The 16,600-nt window shown below is 44.2% G+C and overlaps 1 protein-coding gene across 1 annotated transcript in view; it reads right to left on the reverse strand.

Annotated features, from left to right (window-relative positions):
- Nucleotides 1-16,600, reverse strand: part of MYO1D (myosin ID) — a 2,136,961-nt gene that overhangs the window by 1,532,354 nt on the left and 588,007 nt on the right. Inside the window, exon 3 of the mRNA XM_044055239.1 lies at nt 5,422-5,515. Within this exon, the coding sequence (XP_043911174.1) occupies nt 5,422-5,515 (94 nt within the window). The remainder of the gene's footprint in view (nt 1-5,421; nt 5,516-16,600) is intronic.

Here is a 16,600-nt window from a genome sequence, read left to right on the forward strand (position 1 = left end):
GGCATCTCTTTCATCAAAAGAGGGCCTTGGTGAAGGGACAATTGGTCAGACTTTCCTGTATGATCTCACAAGAAGAGTTTTTTTTCCAAGGAAAGTATTAAGCTTAAATATGTTCAAGATCTGAGGTCATCCTACGAAATTAATAAAGACCATTAAAGAAGAAATTTTAATAAAATGTAAACAAGGGACACTTGGCCCCATAACTGGGAAAGCCAACAACAAGGAGATGTGGAATAAAAATAACATCAAAACAGAAATGGATCTTGGTTTTCATAGGTCGGTACTAGGCTATCGGCCAAGGGCCTAAGTAAGCCTAGCCAACAAGGTTCCCTGGCTTACACCACTCAAGAAAGTTATTTTCCTGTGCCCCTGTCGAGCAAAGCCACAGAACTGATCCCCGGGGTGTATTTCCTATTTCCCATCCACTCATCAAGATTTTTCTTGAAGAGTGCTAATGAGGAACTTTGCTTGACATAGATGGGAAGTCTCTGGGACAGGAATCTATCCCTCCAGCATGTCATGTTTATTATGGTGACAAGGTTTAGGTCCCTAGAGCGTGTAGCTCAGAGGGATTGGGATTTCTTTAGGTGTAGCATGTCCAACAGCTCTGGGTTTGACATAGCTTTATATGTTAGGCAGAGATCACCTCGGAGCAGGCGATATGATACGGAGTAAAGCTGGAGGTTTTTGAGACAGTCAGTGTAGGGCTTTTGTTTAAGGCCAATAATCCTTTTTGTGAGGTACTTCTATGGCCTTTCCAGCTGCTGCAGATCTCTTGTGAAGTATCTTCCAAATGGGGCGTTGTACTCTATAATGGATAATGGGTCTGAGTGTCAAATAGAGGGGAACAATGACCTCTTTTTCCTGGATGAGAATCCTTTTATGATGAGGTGTGCCACATGGAAGGATTTCCTCACTACTGTGGCGATGTGATTATCAAAGGAGAGACTACTGTCCACCTGGGTCCCAAGGTCTCTTATCACACATTCGGTGTTAAGTAGACTGCCGCCTATGTAGTAGTTCATGGGTACAGAGTTTTTAACAAAGGGGATGACAATGCACCTTTTTGGCACTGAGCTTGAGGCCATGGCTCTGATACCAGGCATCTGTCTCAGTGAGGCCCTTCTGTAGGAAGTCCACTTCATTTGGGGACTTGACTATGGCTCCTAGTTTGCAGTCATCTGTGAACTTCATTAGCCAAAGGCCTTCTGTGTTAGCCTGTACTTCAGAGAAGTAGATACCAAACAGGAGAGGTCCCAGGACTGAACCCTGTGGTACTCCATTTGTCACTGGTTTGAAGTCAGATTTGGAGTCTGCAACTTTTACAGTGTGTGTTCTGTCAGTGAGCCAGTTGGCAACCCATCTTGTGAAGTAGGGATTTATACCTAGTTTAGCGAGTTTAGCTATAATTCCAGAATGGGGGATGGTGTTGAAAGCTTTGGCAAGGTCAAGATAGGCTGTGTGAACCACCTTACCCTTGTCTACGGCTTTGGTGACTGCCTCAAAGAAGTCGATCAGGTTCAGAAGGCAAGATCTGCCTTTCACAAACCCGAACTGGGTGGGGTCCAGAGTTTGGAGGTTACCAATGTCTTTGTTTATGAGTTCCATGATGATATGTTCCACGGCCTTACAGACCAGGCTAATAGGGAAATAGTTCTGGGGATCAGTGGTGGCTCCCCCTTTGTGGAGTGGGATAACTGTTGCTGTGCGCCATTCAGTGGGCACATAGCCTGACATGAGGCTATGATTGAACATGGTTCTTAAGGTGGGGAGACAATTCGTTCTGAAGTTCTAATAGAGTAATGGTCCTTACCTACATTCTTGACTTTTCTGAGTTGAAAACAGTTACTGTCAAGAACTGGGCAGTTTTTTGTGGATTAGGTGAGCCATTTCAGGATTTTGGGTCTCTCCCCAGATTTGTTTATAAGAAGGACATTTGTTTTACAACTCTAATTGAAAGAATAGGTCAGAAGGACAGGAATGGTTCAATGAAGACATGCAGCCACTGTAATCGATGTAGAAACATTTTGGATGGTTCCCGTTTCCACATTTCAGAATACGGGCTGGTACATTTAAAACACAAGTTTCACTGTCCCAGTAAGTCAGTTGTATATGTGGCACAGTGTTTAAAATGTCCAGCCTTTTACATAGGGAAAACCAACAATTCCCTTAGGACTAGAATATACCAGCATTTATATGACATAGGTAAAACCAATGAGTGAAATGCCCTCTTCAAGCACATAAGGTGCAAAGTTACTCTTAAGTTTAAATTTTTCATTCCAGACAACATTATATTTGATGGAAGAGAAGGACCATGGAATTAATTATTGGAGTTAAAAGCGCTAAGATGCCAGTTAATACTCAGTTCTACAAATGGCCATGGCCTTAATGATATGGTTTCTATATGAAGCTTGTTATGAGTGAAAGCAGCCTTTTATATGTAAACGTTTGATGTGTAAAAATGGTCACATTGTGGATGTACAAGTAATGGCTGGTGGTTTTTTGAAACCAACATTCTAGATAAGAGTTGTCAATGATTTTTTTCTTTTATGGTCAAGTCTTATCATCAATTTTTGTTTTCACGTTTCCATTTTATTTAATTTATTTAACATTTGTTGACCAGGAAAGTCTGACAAGGACAGAGCCTATTTTCAGTGGAGGCCCAGGGAGAAATGCTTCAGATGCACATCTTTGAAATGTGGGAGGAAACCAGAGTACTCAGAGGAAACCCATGTGAGCACAGGGAGGACATGCAGACTCCACACAGAAGGCACTCCAGCTGAGAATCAAACTGGAGAACCTCTTGCTGTGAGACAATAACATTAACTGCTGCACCAATGCCCCACCAGTTGATTTGATGTTGATTTTATTTTTCAACATTCTTCATCACTGTTCAAGTTTTTACAGATATACACATATATTTATACTAACTCATCCATATATACGTGTTTATATAAATATATATATATTTTTATATATGTATGTATACTTTTATATATATATATATATATATATATATATATATATATATATATATATATATATATATATATATACATATATATATTATATTTTTAATTAAGGAACTACAGTACAAGGATTTTGAAGGAAATTAAAATCACTCATGATGCAGGTGAACAAGAAATATACAAAATGTTATTGTTGTACTTGTGTATTTATTAATTAGCATACCTGTGTGTACGGGGCTTTAAAAGTGGTGATATATTTGAATTGGTAATTAATTAATGTAGCTGGATTCAATTAAGTTTATAGAGAACCATATATGAAAGGCTCATATTAAGTCTTGTTTATTCTGATGAAGTCTTATTGGCCGAAAGTGCTCAATTTGTTTTTACTTATGTATGATTAAAGTGGTTGTGGTTCAGCTCCTTGTTTCGTTGCTTGTTGTGGATGATTAAGGAAGACCTCTGTATCCATTTATACAGCCTGTGGAGAAGGGGGCCATCAGACTCCTAGAAGATCTAAGTGCCTGAATATGCTGAGATAAATTTTATGCCTTACTTTTAAAATATGATTACTTGTTAGTTGCATTTTTTACTGATATTCAGAAGAATAGTCTGTATGTCCTGGCATTATTTGTTGTGTACAGCTAAAAATATGTAATATTTTACAGACACACACATACAAGCTATAGCAATACATTGTACAATACTGGTACTGCCACACCAGATCAGTGACGGTTGTTTAGCAGTCATCAAACAGCAGTAGGGATAAGTCACTTTTACTTACCTCATTGAGGAGTAATGCATACCAGTCACTGTCACTGATCTCACAGACCTTCCCTGATTTTGCTCATAAGTTTGATTTGCTAGTAAATTATTCAAGATTACAATCAATAAATTCAGACATCGGAGTTTTATACTTCTTATTGTCCAAAAAATGCATGTTGATGCAAAAAATTTTATTCAATTAATTTTTTAAGTGAATTAGAGTAATATTTAAAACATGTTCCTGATTTTGAGCCTTTATTCTGCTATAAATTGTGGCACTATTCTGAACCTAACAGCATCATTTCACAGTCCTCTTTAAGTTAAAGACCGTAAACAGGAAATTAATGCATTGTTTTCTCCTAATTTTACTGTGCCAGCAGCAGCTTTTGTGTGGCCTTCACACAGTCAAGAATAATTAAGGGGCCCCCACCTGTATACACGGGTAATGTAGGTACCTAAACCTGTCTATGTAGAGAATATCCACCAGCAGGGTTTAACTTAGTCAGGGGCACTATGTCAGTGGTAAAATATTTAATGGAATTGTGAAGCGTGTTACTTGATAAAACACTGTTACTATAACCAAAGATATCGTTGAATTTTAAAGGAGATATAAATAAGAGTTATTACCCACCTGGTTTATTAAGTATACAAGATTGCTGTACTACCTTGAGTTGGTTTGACAGGCATGACACAAAATATCAAGATAAGATAACCTGGTGTGTTTGCCCCCTCCCTCCCAGGAACAGGTGGCCCCCAGAGACTACAGGGTTCATTGGTTATGCTTAGAGCCACACAATCGTCACTGCATGCCTCAGGGATCTTGTTAAAACCACTTCCTTAAGTGTCCAATGGATTAAATCAGCAGTGAACTAGCAGCAGGGCAATCTCATAGAAGAGTGATCCACTGTAGTAGCCCCAAAAAATCAGGCCCTGGTGGAATAATAGGAATACAGGAATGGCTGAGGACATCAAAGGAAACAACCTGATGGGATTTATTCTAAATTTATTTAATACTAAATCTGCCCCATGAGCAAATATGTGTGCTACATAGCGCTGTAGGCAAACATTTCTTATGAATAAACATGACTTGAGGGCTAAGTTCCTCTCTCAATGTATTCACAACCTATGGAAAAAGTTACAACTACAAGTCAAGCAAACTACTACTTTGTCTTCATTTCAGGCTAATCTTGATTATAGGATAGGTAGACAAATTTATACCAGGGTTCATGTATGGCCTGCTTGATTTGGGAGGTGGTCATTATTAAGAACTCTTAAAAGTTCTTGCCACCATTTACATGGTTGTCTACCTCTTATGGTCCCCTGTTATCACATAGTTAGTTTCTCATTTTGTGGTTAAAGTTCCTCCTGTTGGGAACTGGTCCCAAATTAAGGTAGTTAAATTATATTTTGATTTTTGTGCTTATAAGTCTGACATAACAGCAGTTTTAGTTAATGGTCTTACACCATTATCCCTATGGTTATGTCACATGGGATAAAGTTCATACATGTGGGCTACTCCTTAATAAAAAGTTTGGGGCTTTTTTTTTTAATATAAGAGGCCGTCTACATGAAATTGGAATGACAGACAAGAAAATGCACCTTGGAACTCAATCTACCAAGTGCCATGATGCATATAAAAACTTGAAAGGGTCACTTTAAATTATTCTGACATATTTTGTAATATTCTTACCTCTCGACCTCAGCCCTTTGGCTGGGGTTAGTGATAGCTGCTATATACTGCATGATGTATTTGCTGGCCTCCGTTTTGCCTGCTCCACTTTCACCTAAACAAACAAACAAACAAAAAAAAAAACACACAACAAAGTGAAATAGCTGGAGTCTGGAGTTTGTTAAACAGATAACTGCACAGGACAATAAAGTGCAAATTTACAGTTATAGCCCAGAAAGTACATCAACAAAGTGTAGTGACACTTTATTAGATGTAAAAGTATATTATACAATACATGCAGTTTACAAAAGAAATCAAAACAAAGCAGCAATAAAATACATTAAGATACCATTCTTTATTTAATGTATTTAAGGTTTGATCACTTCTATTTTGCATCTTATTCTAGTATTACATTTTTCTGTTATGTTGGAGTTTTAAGAGTTCCTGACCCATCCGTCCAGTTCTTGTTGTGTTCTTAAATTTGGTGGCTTTTGAGTTGTCCACCCCTACTATAACTCTCATTTTGGACACTCCTCCCAGTCCCATCTCATCAGCTTATTCTACTGAGTAGAAAGAGATCATTTGGGAAGGCCCACCCCCTTAGTTTATCAACCTTAAATTATCATGTTTCATCCCTTCCCACTTAACCAAAAAAAAATTGCACTTTATTAATCTGCTTTTACTGTATTTGTGTTTTTTCCTACTTTATTACTTTATTTTGCTTTTGCTGCCTATTCTTAAAAATATTCAATTGCATTTATTCTGCTGCATTTATTACTGCTTGTTAGTACCTTGATTAAACTGTAACTGTTATTCTAAGCCTTTTGGTTTAAGCACTTGGGCTTCAGGCCAGTTGTTTTACATTAAGAAGGTTTGCGGTCTGCACTGTTGTGGCAGGAGAGGTAGCTTGCATCCTTCTAAGCTGGGAGTTGCTGATTGAAGACTTAGTGTCTGTTATTCTAAAAGCGTCTTAGTTCTGGTTTAAGCACTTGGGCTTCAGGCCAGTTATTTTACATTAAGGAGGTTTGTGGTCTGCACTCTTGTGGGAAGAGAGGGTAGATTCTGCCCTTCTGAGCTGGGAATTTCTGGATAAAGGCTTATTGTGCCTGCTTATTTGAACTGTTTCTTTCTGAAATTGGTGTGGCTTGCTTGCTGTAGCATAGACTAGATTTAGACCCGCTGAATCTAGCTTTGTTTGTATAACTTAAGCACTAATCCAGGCCATCTTTTTTTGGAGAAGGTTTCGCTGCACCCTAGTGGCAGGAGTGTGCAGCTAAAACTTTTAGTTATGTACTTACCATAACTTTAGATGTTTGGGATCCATCTCGCCTACATTCTGTACTGATGGGCTCGGAGCCGATCCCTCGGCTCCGACTTGGCACGCTATGCTATAGAGCGAAGCCTCTTACTGACTGAGCTATTCTCTATCCCAGGATGCACCACCACTAATCCCCCAGATCTTGTTTGTCCGCATTCATGCACACATACATAACTTGTTTATATAACATTGCCAGATGTTTCAAGATGAAACAATAGGATTCGGACCGTCCGATCTCTTCTGATCTCCAAGGAAGGGGGAAGGAGTGTGGGTTATTGGGAATGTAGGCGAGATGGATCCCAAACATCTAAATTTATGGTAAGTACATAACTAAAAGATGTTATGTGATCCTATCTCGCCTACATTCTGTACTGATGGGACAGCGTCCCTAGCACCTAAATCCTGGGTGGCTCACTGGAAAACACTCCTGAGCACTGTGGAACCAAATGAAGCTCGCCCCTGAGATGCCACATCCAATGTGTAGTGGGAAATGAAAGTGTGCGGGGAAGACCACGTAGCCGCAGCACAAATGTCACTAATGGCAAGCTTAGAATGGAATGCTATTGAAGTAGCCATAGCTCTTGTAGAGTGAGCCTTGACAGAGGTCGTAAGCTCTTTATTAGAAGAGGAATAAGCTTGACTAATACAGTCCCTGATCCATTTGGCAATAGTGACCTTTGTGACGGCTTTGCCCAATTTATTATCCGAAAAGGACACAAACAATTGATCTGTTTTCCTTGTTTGTTTGGTCCTATCTAAATAAAAACGCAATTGCCTGTGGACATCTAATGTGTGGAATATGTATTCCACTTTGTTTGAGTACTTTGGAAAGAAAACTGGAAGTTCTAATGACTGTTGTAGACAAAAACTGGAACAAACTTTAGGGACAAAGGATGGATTTGGCCTGATAGATACTCTATCTTTGTGAAAAAACAGGTACGGAGGTTTTACAGACAAAGCTTGAAGCTCTGAAACCCTTCTGGCAGAAGTAATCGCGACCAGAAAGGCAGTTTTCCACGATAGAAATTTCAAATCACATGTTGCTGCCGGTTCGAAGGGGGAGGAAGTTAAGGCACGTAACACCACATCGAGATCCCATGGAGGAGCAGGATGAGAAATCGGAGGTCGTAAAAGCGCAGCACCTTTCATGAAGGTCTTACACAATCTGTTGCTCATTAAAGGTGGGTTCATAGATTCATGAAAATTGGAAATAGCTGCCAATTGAACCTTGATGGTAGAGACTGAAGAACCTTGATTGAATAGGGAAGTTAGAAATTTCAGGACTTCCGATACAGGAATAGTGGATGGGATCCAGACCCCGGAGTTGAGCCCAAATAGCAAATCTCTTCCATTTGCTAGAATACAATTTCTTAGTGGCAGACTTGTGGGCCGAAGATAAGATATGTATGACTTCCGGGTCTAAGGTATGATTCCTGACTATAGTCGGAAGAGGAGGAGCCAAGCTGTTAATTTCAAGGTGTGGAGGGACTGGTAGAGTAGTCCCGACTGATGAACTAATAGGTCTGGGATCTGATCCAGGAACCATGGACCGTCCAGTGCATATTTCCGAAGATAGGGGAACCATACCTGATGAGGCCAGTAAGGAGCAACTAAGATCATTTTGCTCCCCAAGTGAGACGCCTTTTGGATCACTCTGGGAAGGAGGGGAACTGGGGGAAAAGCGTATAGCAAGCCGGTGGGTCAAGGATGGGCTAGTGCGTCCATAGGGCTCTCCCCCGGAGCCGGAGTGAGGGAGAAGAACTTTTTGCACTTCGCGTTCAGCGGGGTTGCGAAGAGGTCGCAACAAGGAATTCCCCATTTGCTGAAAATCTGAGTTGCAACCGTATTGTTCAGAGACCACTCGTGAGGAGAGAGGATAGTTCTGCTCAGTCTGTTGGCTATCACATTGGACTTGCCAGGGATATGAGTCGCCACTAGAAATCGTTTGGTCGACACTGCCCATTCCCAAACTCTCATGGCCTCTCTGCAAAGAGGGTAGCATCTGGTCCCTCCCTGCTTGTTCAGGTACCAGACTACTGACATGTTGTCGGAGTGAACGGCAATTACGCCCTGAGGGAGGTAATCGTGAAGGGCTTGTAGGGACAGAAACACCGCCCTCATTTCTAAAATGTTGATATGAAGGAGGCTCTCTTCCGAATGCCATTTGCCTTGGACTGACCTGCCCAGGGAATGCCCCCCCCACCCCATCTGGGAGGCGTCCGTAGTCAAAGTGGCCACAGGAGGAGGTGGAACAAAGGATCGTCCCTGATCCAGATTGGAGGGCACCAGCCACCAGCGAAGGTCCCGTTTGCAGGTTTCCGTGATCCATATGAGGTGACTTTGAGGGAGATCCTGAAAGGACCACTGTGTTGAAAGAAGCCACTGGAGAATTCTCATGTGCAACCTTGCTAGGGGAACTAGAAGAACCGTGGAGGACATAGATCCCAATAGCTGCAGGACCATTCTGGCTGGGGCTTTGGATCTGAGAAGTAAGGCTCGAACTTGAGCCTGTATGGTTTGTATACTTTCTGTAGGAAGATAGACTCGCATTTGGTTTGAGTTTATCTCTACTCCGATGAATCTTATGCGTTGAGATGGCAGCAACACAGACTTTGGCCAATTGAAGGTGATTCCAAGGGAAGTGCCCAGTGATATAGTGGCTTGTAGGTTCTGCAATAGTAGATGCTTGGAGGTGGCAGTTAGGAGCCAGTCGTCTAGATACGGAAACACCTGGAATCCTAGACTTCTCAGGTGAGCAGTCACGACCGCCAAACATTTGGTGAACACCCTGGGGGCTGTGGTGAGACCAAAGGGCAGCGCGCAGAACTGAAAATGACTGCCTCCTAGGCTGAAGCACAGATGTCTCCTGGACGCTTGATGTACCATAATGTGGTAATAAGCGTCCTTGAGATCTATGGAGCACATCCAAACACCTTTCTCCAGCAGTGGGAGAATGGATTGTAGGGTGACCATTTGGAACTTGGACTTTTTGACTGAACGATTTAGAATGCTGAGATCCAAAATGGGCCTCAAGTCCTCGGTCTTTTTTGGCACCAAAAAGAATCTTGAGTAAGTCCCTAATCCGATCTGGTCTGCGGGGACCGGTTGGATGACTCCTTTTTGAAGCAGCTTTGAGACTTCTAAGGCTGCAATTTCCCGTTGACTGGGTGGCGGGTCCAGGATTTTTTTGGACGGAGGTGGGGAGTGAGAAAAGGGAATGGCGTAACCTCCGGCGATAATTCGAAGCACCCATCGGTCCTGAGTGATACCTTCCCAGGCTTTTAGGTGCCTCGAAAAATGACCCCCGACTGGCTCCGGAGCTGCACAGTCGGGCAATCCCTCAGGGATTGTGAAAGGCTGAAGAGCCACGAAAGGACTCGCGGTCTCCAGTGTTGCGGGGGCCTCTGCCGCCTCTGGGACGGCATCTTCCAGAAGAATTTCCCCCTCCTCTGCCTCTAGAAGGGGGATCGTCCTGCTGTGAGGGATAAGACTTCTGAGATCTACGGAACCACATTTTCCCTCCTCTTTTAGCCTTGGGTTAAGGCCGAAAGGGAGTGGAAAATCATGCCCCTACGGCAGTCAAAGTCTTACCTTCTTGCTCGCAGCGGGTCAATGTGTCCTTTACCTTGGGTCCAAACAAAGAGGACCCATCAAAGGGAGCGTCGGCAAAGGAAGACTTGAAGGCTTCCACAAAATGACACAGGCAGAGCCAGGCTTGCCTCCGTAGAGCAATACCTGTACCCGCCGCTCTACTCGCCCCCTCGGCCGCATATGAAATGAGCCTCATGGACGAGTTTGATATGGATGACAGCGTAGCCAACTGAGAGCCAACCGTCTGGGCCAGCTGCTCAGGTAGGTTACCCAAGAGGGTATCTGAAAGCTCCTTGATCAGATCCCTCTGAAACCTGGTGAAGTGCGTTAAGTAGTTCAGTGATCTTAAGGTAAAGGCCACTGAACTGAGGGTGCGCTTGCCGTACCGATCCATGCTCCTAGACTCCTTATTAGGAGGATGGACGGACGTCGAAGCCTCTGCTACATCTTGTTGGGTAGCAGATGCCACCACCAAGGCATCTACAGCCACACCTTTCATCAAAAACTCCTTCTCTGGGGGTGCTGACAGGAACTTATTTGGGCGAGCAGGCACCGGTTCCACAGAGTCTGGGTGTTCCCACGCCCTTCGACAGATCAAATCTAGGAGCTCGTCGAAGGGCGGAGACACCCAGGAGGTGGAGGGCTGAGCCCCGAAGGCCTTAAGGAACACCGACTCGTCAGCAGAAGGGGTTTGGAATGCCAGCCGCCTCGTTGTTTGAGGGCTTCCAGGATGTCTGCAAAGGAGACATCATCTGAGGACGACTTAGGGGACCCCTCTGCATCATCAAGATCAGTGTCTGACGTGAGAGACTCATCGGGGGAGTCAACGTGCTTCCTCTTGCACGATCTTTTCCTTGGGGGTTCCTCTGAAGAAGCTTCAGAGGGACCTCCAGGAGGGGGGGAACCCCCAGTGGGGGTGACCGCAGGCCCCGGGGCTCCGCTGTCTAAGGACAGGGGGACTGCCAAAGACCCAGTCTCCGTATACAGGGAAGGTGCTGGTGAGACCGTGGAGGTAGCCAAAGAAGATTTGGCTAACGCACTCCTCATGGCCCTGAAGGCCGGACCACCAGAATCCTGGGAAGGTCCAACCCCCATGGCCACAACAGTAGACGGTACCCCCGCAGCCGACGCACCGAGAGGAAGGCTTGGGACCGAAAACATCAGTCCCGAAGCGTCCCCCCCGGGGCCGACAGAGGAGGTCCGCGTACCGAACTCCGACTCGAGAGCCGGGGTTGGAGTAAGGGTCGGGGCTGACCCGAAAACCTCCATTGGCTCCACCAGCACCGGCTCCAACGGTGCCGAGGCTGTTGGAGGAGGAACCATAACTACAGGGTGGGCCATCGGCTCCGAAGCCGAATGGGCTGCAGCCGAAACTAACTTTTGGAACACAGGAGACTGGAAAAGTCTTAGGAGCACCCTGTCTATGTCCGAATCAGACATCTTTGAGGATCCAGATGAAACCGATCGGGTCCGAACCGACTTCTCCATCGGCTCCAAAGGACTGGGGGACCGGCTCTGAATGGACTCGACCAATATCGGTTCCGAGGGAGATCCCAAAACAATTTCCCTCGGTGCCGAGGAGGGCTTCGGCGCCGAAGGGGAAGAGTCTGAGCCGGCAACCCTCATCGGCTCCAAAATCAGTGGAGCCGATGAAGGTGACCCGCCTCGACGCCCCAGTCCTCGGCTCCGAAACCAGAGGAGTCGAGACTGGAGGCATCGAGGCAGACCGTTCCGCCCTCGGCTCCGAAGTCCGTGGAGCCGATGGAGAAGCCTGCTTAGGTTTCTTAGCAGTCGGTTCCGATGGGCTGGTCGGAGCCGACGCTTTCTTCTTCTTAGTAGGAGAGGATGAGGAAGATAAAGCCTCCTCGAAGGAGGGTTTAATCAGCCCTTTCAATATTAATTTATTCTTCCTCTCTTGGAGGACTCTAGATGAAAAGGCGTGACACACACTACAGGACTCCTGTAAGTGCTTGGCACCTAAACAATATACGCACGAGGAGTGGTCATCAGTTATAGACATCTTATAACTGCACCTCGTGCACTTTTTGAACCCTAAGGGTCTATGTTCTTTTGACATAATGCCTATCAAAAATAACTAAAACAGTGGAAAGAAGCACTATTTAGTCAGAACAAAGATTTTACCACAATACAAAAAATTTAACTTTTTTTTTTTTTTTTTTTTTTTAAAAACGATACAATACAATATCAGAAAACACTAAAAAGGAGGGCCAAGACCCTCTAACTTAAACAGGTACTTGACCTCCTTGAAAAAATAAGAGAAACTAGCTGAAGAATAGGGGAAGGCCCCTCTAACTTAAACGGGAAACCTTTCCCTTGAACAAACACACAATTTACCACAAAAAAAAATGTACCAAAACACACTCGTACAACAGCAATAGCTGTTAAAACAGCTTTTGGGTAAGAATAAGGAATTTCCTGACAGGAAACTTTAGAAAAAACAGTACTTAGCACAGCCAAGTTTGAGACCACGTCCTAGCTTGTAAGCGGCAAACGAGATCTGGGGGATTAGTGGTGGTGCATCCTGGGATAGAGAATAGCTCAGCCAATAAGAGGCTTCGCTCTATAGCATAGCGTGCCGAGTCGGAGCCGAGGGATCGGCTCCGAGCCCATCAGTACAGAATGTAGGCGAGATAGGATCACACAACATCTTGTCTTATTGAAGACTGCTGGAACAGTGCTCAGTTTTGAGCTTTATTATTGGTTAATTGGTTAATTTGTTTAAATCAGTTTGCTCGCTTGCTACTGTTATATTACAAAAAAAAAAGTTTTAGTTTATTTTCCTGCCTTACCTGTTACTAGAGTAGTCCAGACACAGATTTGCTGTATTCAGAACTGTACTGTAGTTTCTGAGTTCCCCAGACCTCTCTGTGTTAGAGGGAAGCCTCTCAGCTTATCAGTGAGAGTGGTAAGCACTAGGTAGCCTATCTACCACAAGAGGAGTGGTTTCTAGCTCACTTTCAACTTTCTGCTTTAAAAGCCAGTGTTTGCATGGGTTTGTGCACCGTGCAGTGCCACTAAGCTACAGTAAACTATTACCGGTGCCAGAAAGTCTGCTCTTCATTTTTTCCCTTAGATCTTGCTAGTTCTCTTCTCTCTTGCATTTAACTAGCACTTCATCTGGTATCTTGTAGCACTTATTGTAGCACACATAAGTGCTAACAGTACTAAACGTCCTATAAGGAAACAGCTCCAGTACTTAATAATGACCATCCCTCCTGGCATGTCTAAAGGTCAGTTCCCTGTGGTTTCTCCTATTAACCTGGTGAACGTGGGCATTCTGAGGCAGTGTAGCAACTGCCTCATGTTTACAGACAACCCTCTCCACTTACCGCCCAAAACTCAGACATGATGAACTTATATCTCCAAACTGGAAGACATGCACTCACCAGCCACCTGGTGAAGAGAAGGTCAACACCTGTACCACACCACATGGAACACATTGCCCTCCAGAACACCCACCATCACAGCTCTCACATAAAAACACAAACCACACTCCCACCTTTGCGGAGGCTCTCAATCAAAATCTACCCAAACAGCAGACACCTCCAAATCAGAAACGCACTCGACCACAACACAGCACAAATCACAAGACACATAGCTCACCTTCACAGTTTGCCCCTCAACCTAAGCCCCTAAGGCAAAACAGCTTGCCCGATACACTAATCATAGGTGACTCGACAGTGAGGCACACTGATGTCCCACTCACTAGGTTGAATAAGGGGAAGGTAACAGTCAGCTGTCTGTTGGGTGCCAAGATCTGACACAACACACACATTCAAGTCTCTCCACAACAAATACAAGTATGACTCTGTCACTGTCCATGTAGGTGTGAATGACCTGAGATGTACCTCCCTAAACTACATGAAAAGAGACATGGAGGAGCTCTCGGATTATGTGGCCCAGGCTGGTACGACCCTAGCCCTGAGCAGCATCCTACCTTCATCCAGAATGATGCAGAAAATGATTGACTTAAACAATTGGCTAAGTTTCTGGTGTCATTCTAAGAGGATCCAGTATCTGTCTGCTTGGGATGACATGATTGACAGACCACGATGCTTTGCCAGAGACTGCCTGCATCTGTCACCCCTACATTTCCAGATACTGGCCAAGGCTCTTGCCACCCCTATACTGCCTTTTTTAGGTGGTGTTCCAAAGACCAAATTACCACCGTAATAGCTATAAATAAATGCAATCTAAGGGTCATGCTGCTCAGCGCTAGAAGTCTAAATCTCAAGATGCACTCACTCGAAGCACTCCTCAAAATGGAGAACATTGGCATGTGTGCTGTAACGGAGACCTGGTTTAAAGCAGCAGAAAGCATCCCTGCACTACCAGGCTATAACTCATTCCACACCTTTCGGCCCTAGAAAATGGACCGAAGCTCCAAAGGCGGTGGCGTCTCCATATTCATAAAGGATATGTACACCTCCAGACTAGTAGCCCAGCATAACGCATTGGAGATACTTCAGGTACAACTAACAGTGGGTAAGATGGCGATTCAGACCATAGCCTGTATAGAAACCCAACCATGTCCCAAGACTCTCATTTCATGTTCCTAAACACCCTGAAAACTATTAGGGTCCAACCCAACACTCTCATACTGGGTGACTTCAACTACCCCTCCATCAACTGGGAAAACTACTCATGCACCAATATACTTGCCCAACGCTTCCTGGAATTCATCAATTCCAATGCGCTGGACCAGTTCATTCTTACCCCACTAGAGAAAGCAAAATCCTTGACCTGGTTATTACTAACATGGGCAACCATTGCTTAACACCAATAGTCAATTCCTCCCTGGTTCGATCCGACCACAAATTAATTACCATAGAAATCCAAATCTCACCCATACCACCAGCAAATGTAACCACCGTGAAAAACTTCTCCAAAGTGGACTTTGGGCTCCTGAAAACAGAGGTGACTAACTTCATGGCACCCATGCAAATGGAAAATAGGTGCATGACCACAAAATCATGCACCAATGCACTGTACGAACACGTACATAAATGCATGGAATTTAGCAATACCCAACAGAACCAAGATGCTCTCCTCCAAAAAAAGGAGGACAGTCTGGTGGTCCCCTGCCATTAACAAACTCTACAACAGAAGGAAGAAACTTTTGCAGAAAAAGGTGAAGTCCCAAGACTGGAAAAACTCCATTATTAGCTTCTACAAAAAGTTGAGATACCGCATCAAAACCGCTAAAGCTAGCTATGAAGGCAGAATTGCAGCAGACACTAAAAACAATTACAAAGCCTTCTACAGTTATATCAAGAATCTCCACAGCAATACTCAGATTTGCTTTGAGTTACTGCACAATGATACCTCCTATACTGAGCCAAAAGATATTGCCAAAATCCTGGCTGACAGATCCAGTGCCAACTTTACCCCTCTCTTACCCCTGAAGGACCAATCACAATACCGGAAGAATACCAGGCACCCAGCATTACTGCAGTACAGGTTAAAGCTACATTGTCCAGGGCCATGAATACAGCTTCCATGGGACTCAACAATATCCCTGGCTGTGTTCTACATGAACTACAAAGTGAACTGGCACCACATCTGTGTGCCCTGTTCAATCACAGCCTCACCTCAGGCTTTGTCCCTACAGAATGGTGCACTGCTACAGTCATCCCTCTCCATAAAGGGGGAGCGACTACAGACCCTGGGAATTATCGCCCCATTCGCCTGATGAGTCTGATATATACGGCTATCCCGTGCATCATCATGGACCTAATTAACAAGGATATAGGGAATCTCCAAACGTTGGATCCTACACAATTTGGTTTTGTGAAGGGTAGATAATGCCTGCTCAACCTGGTTGACTTCTTTGAGTCAGTCACCAGAGCTGTGGATGAGGGCAAGGCAGTTCATACAGCTTACCTCAATCTGGAAAAGGCCTTTGATACCATTCCTCACTCAGGAATTATTGATAGACTTACCAAATTAGGCATCAACCCCTACATCACTAGGTGGGTTGCAAATTGGCTCACAGATAGAACCCAGAGTGTGAAAGTAGCAGACTCCAAGTCAGACTGCCATCAAGTCATGAGTGGAGTCCCACAGGGATCGGTCCTGGGTCCTCTCCTGTTTGGCCTCTACTTCTCAAAAGTTCAGAACAACACAGAGGGACTATGGCTGACCATGTTCGCTGACTATTGTAAGCTGGGAGCCATTATTAACTCCCCAAGTGATGTAGACATCCTACAGAAAGGCCTCACTGAGATCAACGACTGGTGTCGAAACCATGGCCTTAAGCTTAATGCCAAA

This window comes from Protopterus annectens, chromosome 13.part0 (genome assembly GCF_019279795.1).
Source record: "Protopterus annectens isolate FY-2018-M chromosome 13.part0, PAN1.0, whole genome shotgun sequence".
In the NCBI taxonomy this organism is placed as follows: domain Eukaryota; kingdom Metazoa; phylum Chordata; order Ceratodontiformes; family Protopteridae; genus Protopterus; species Protopterus annectens.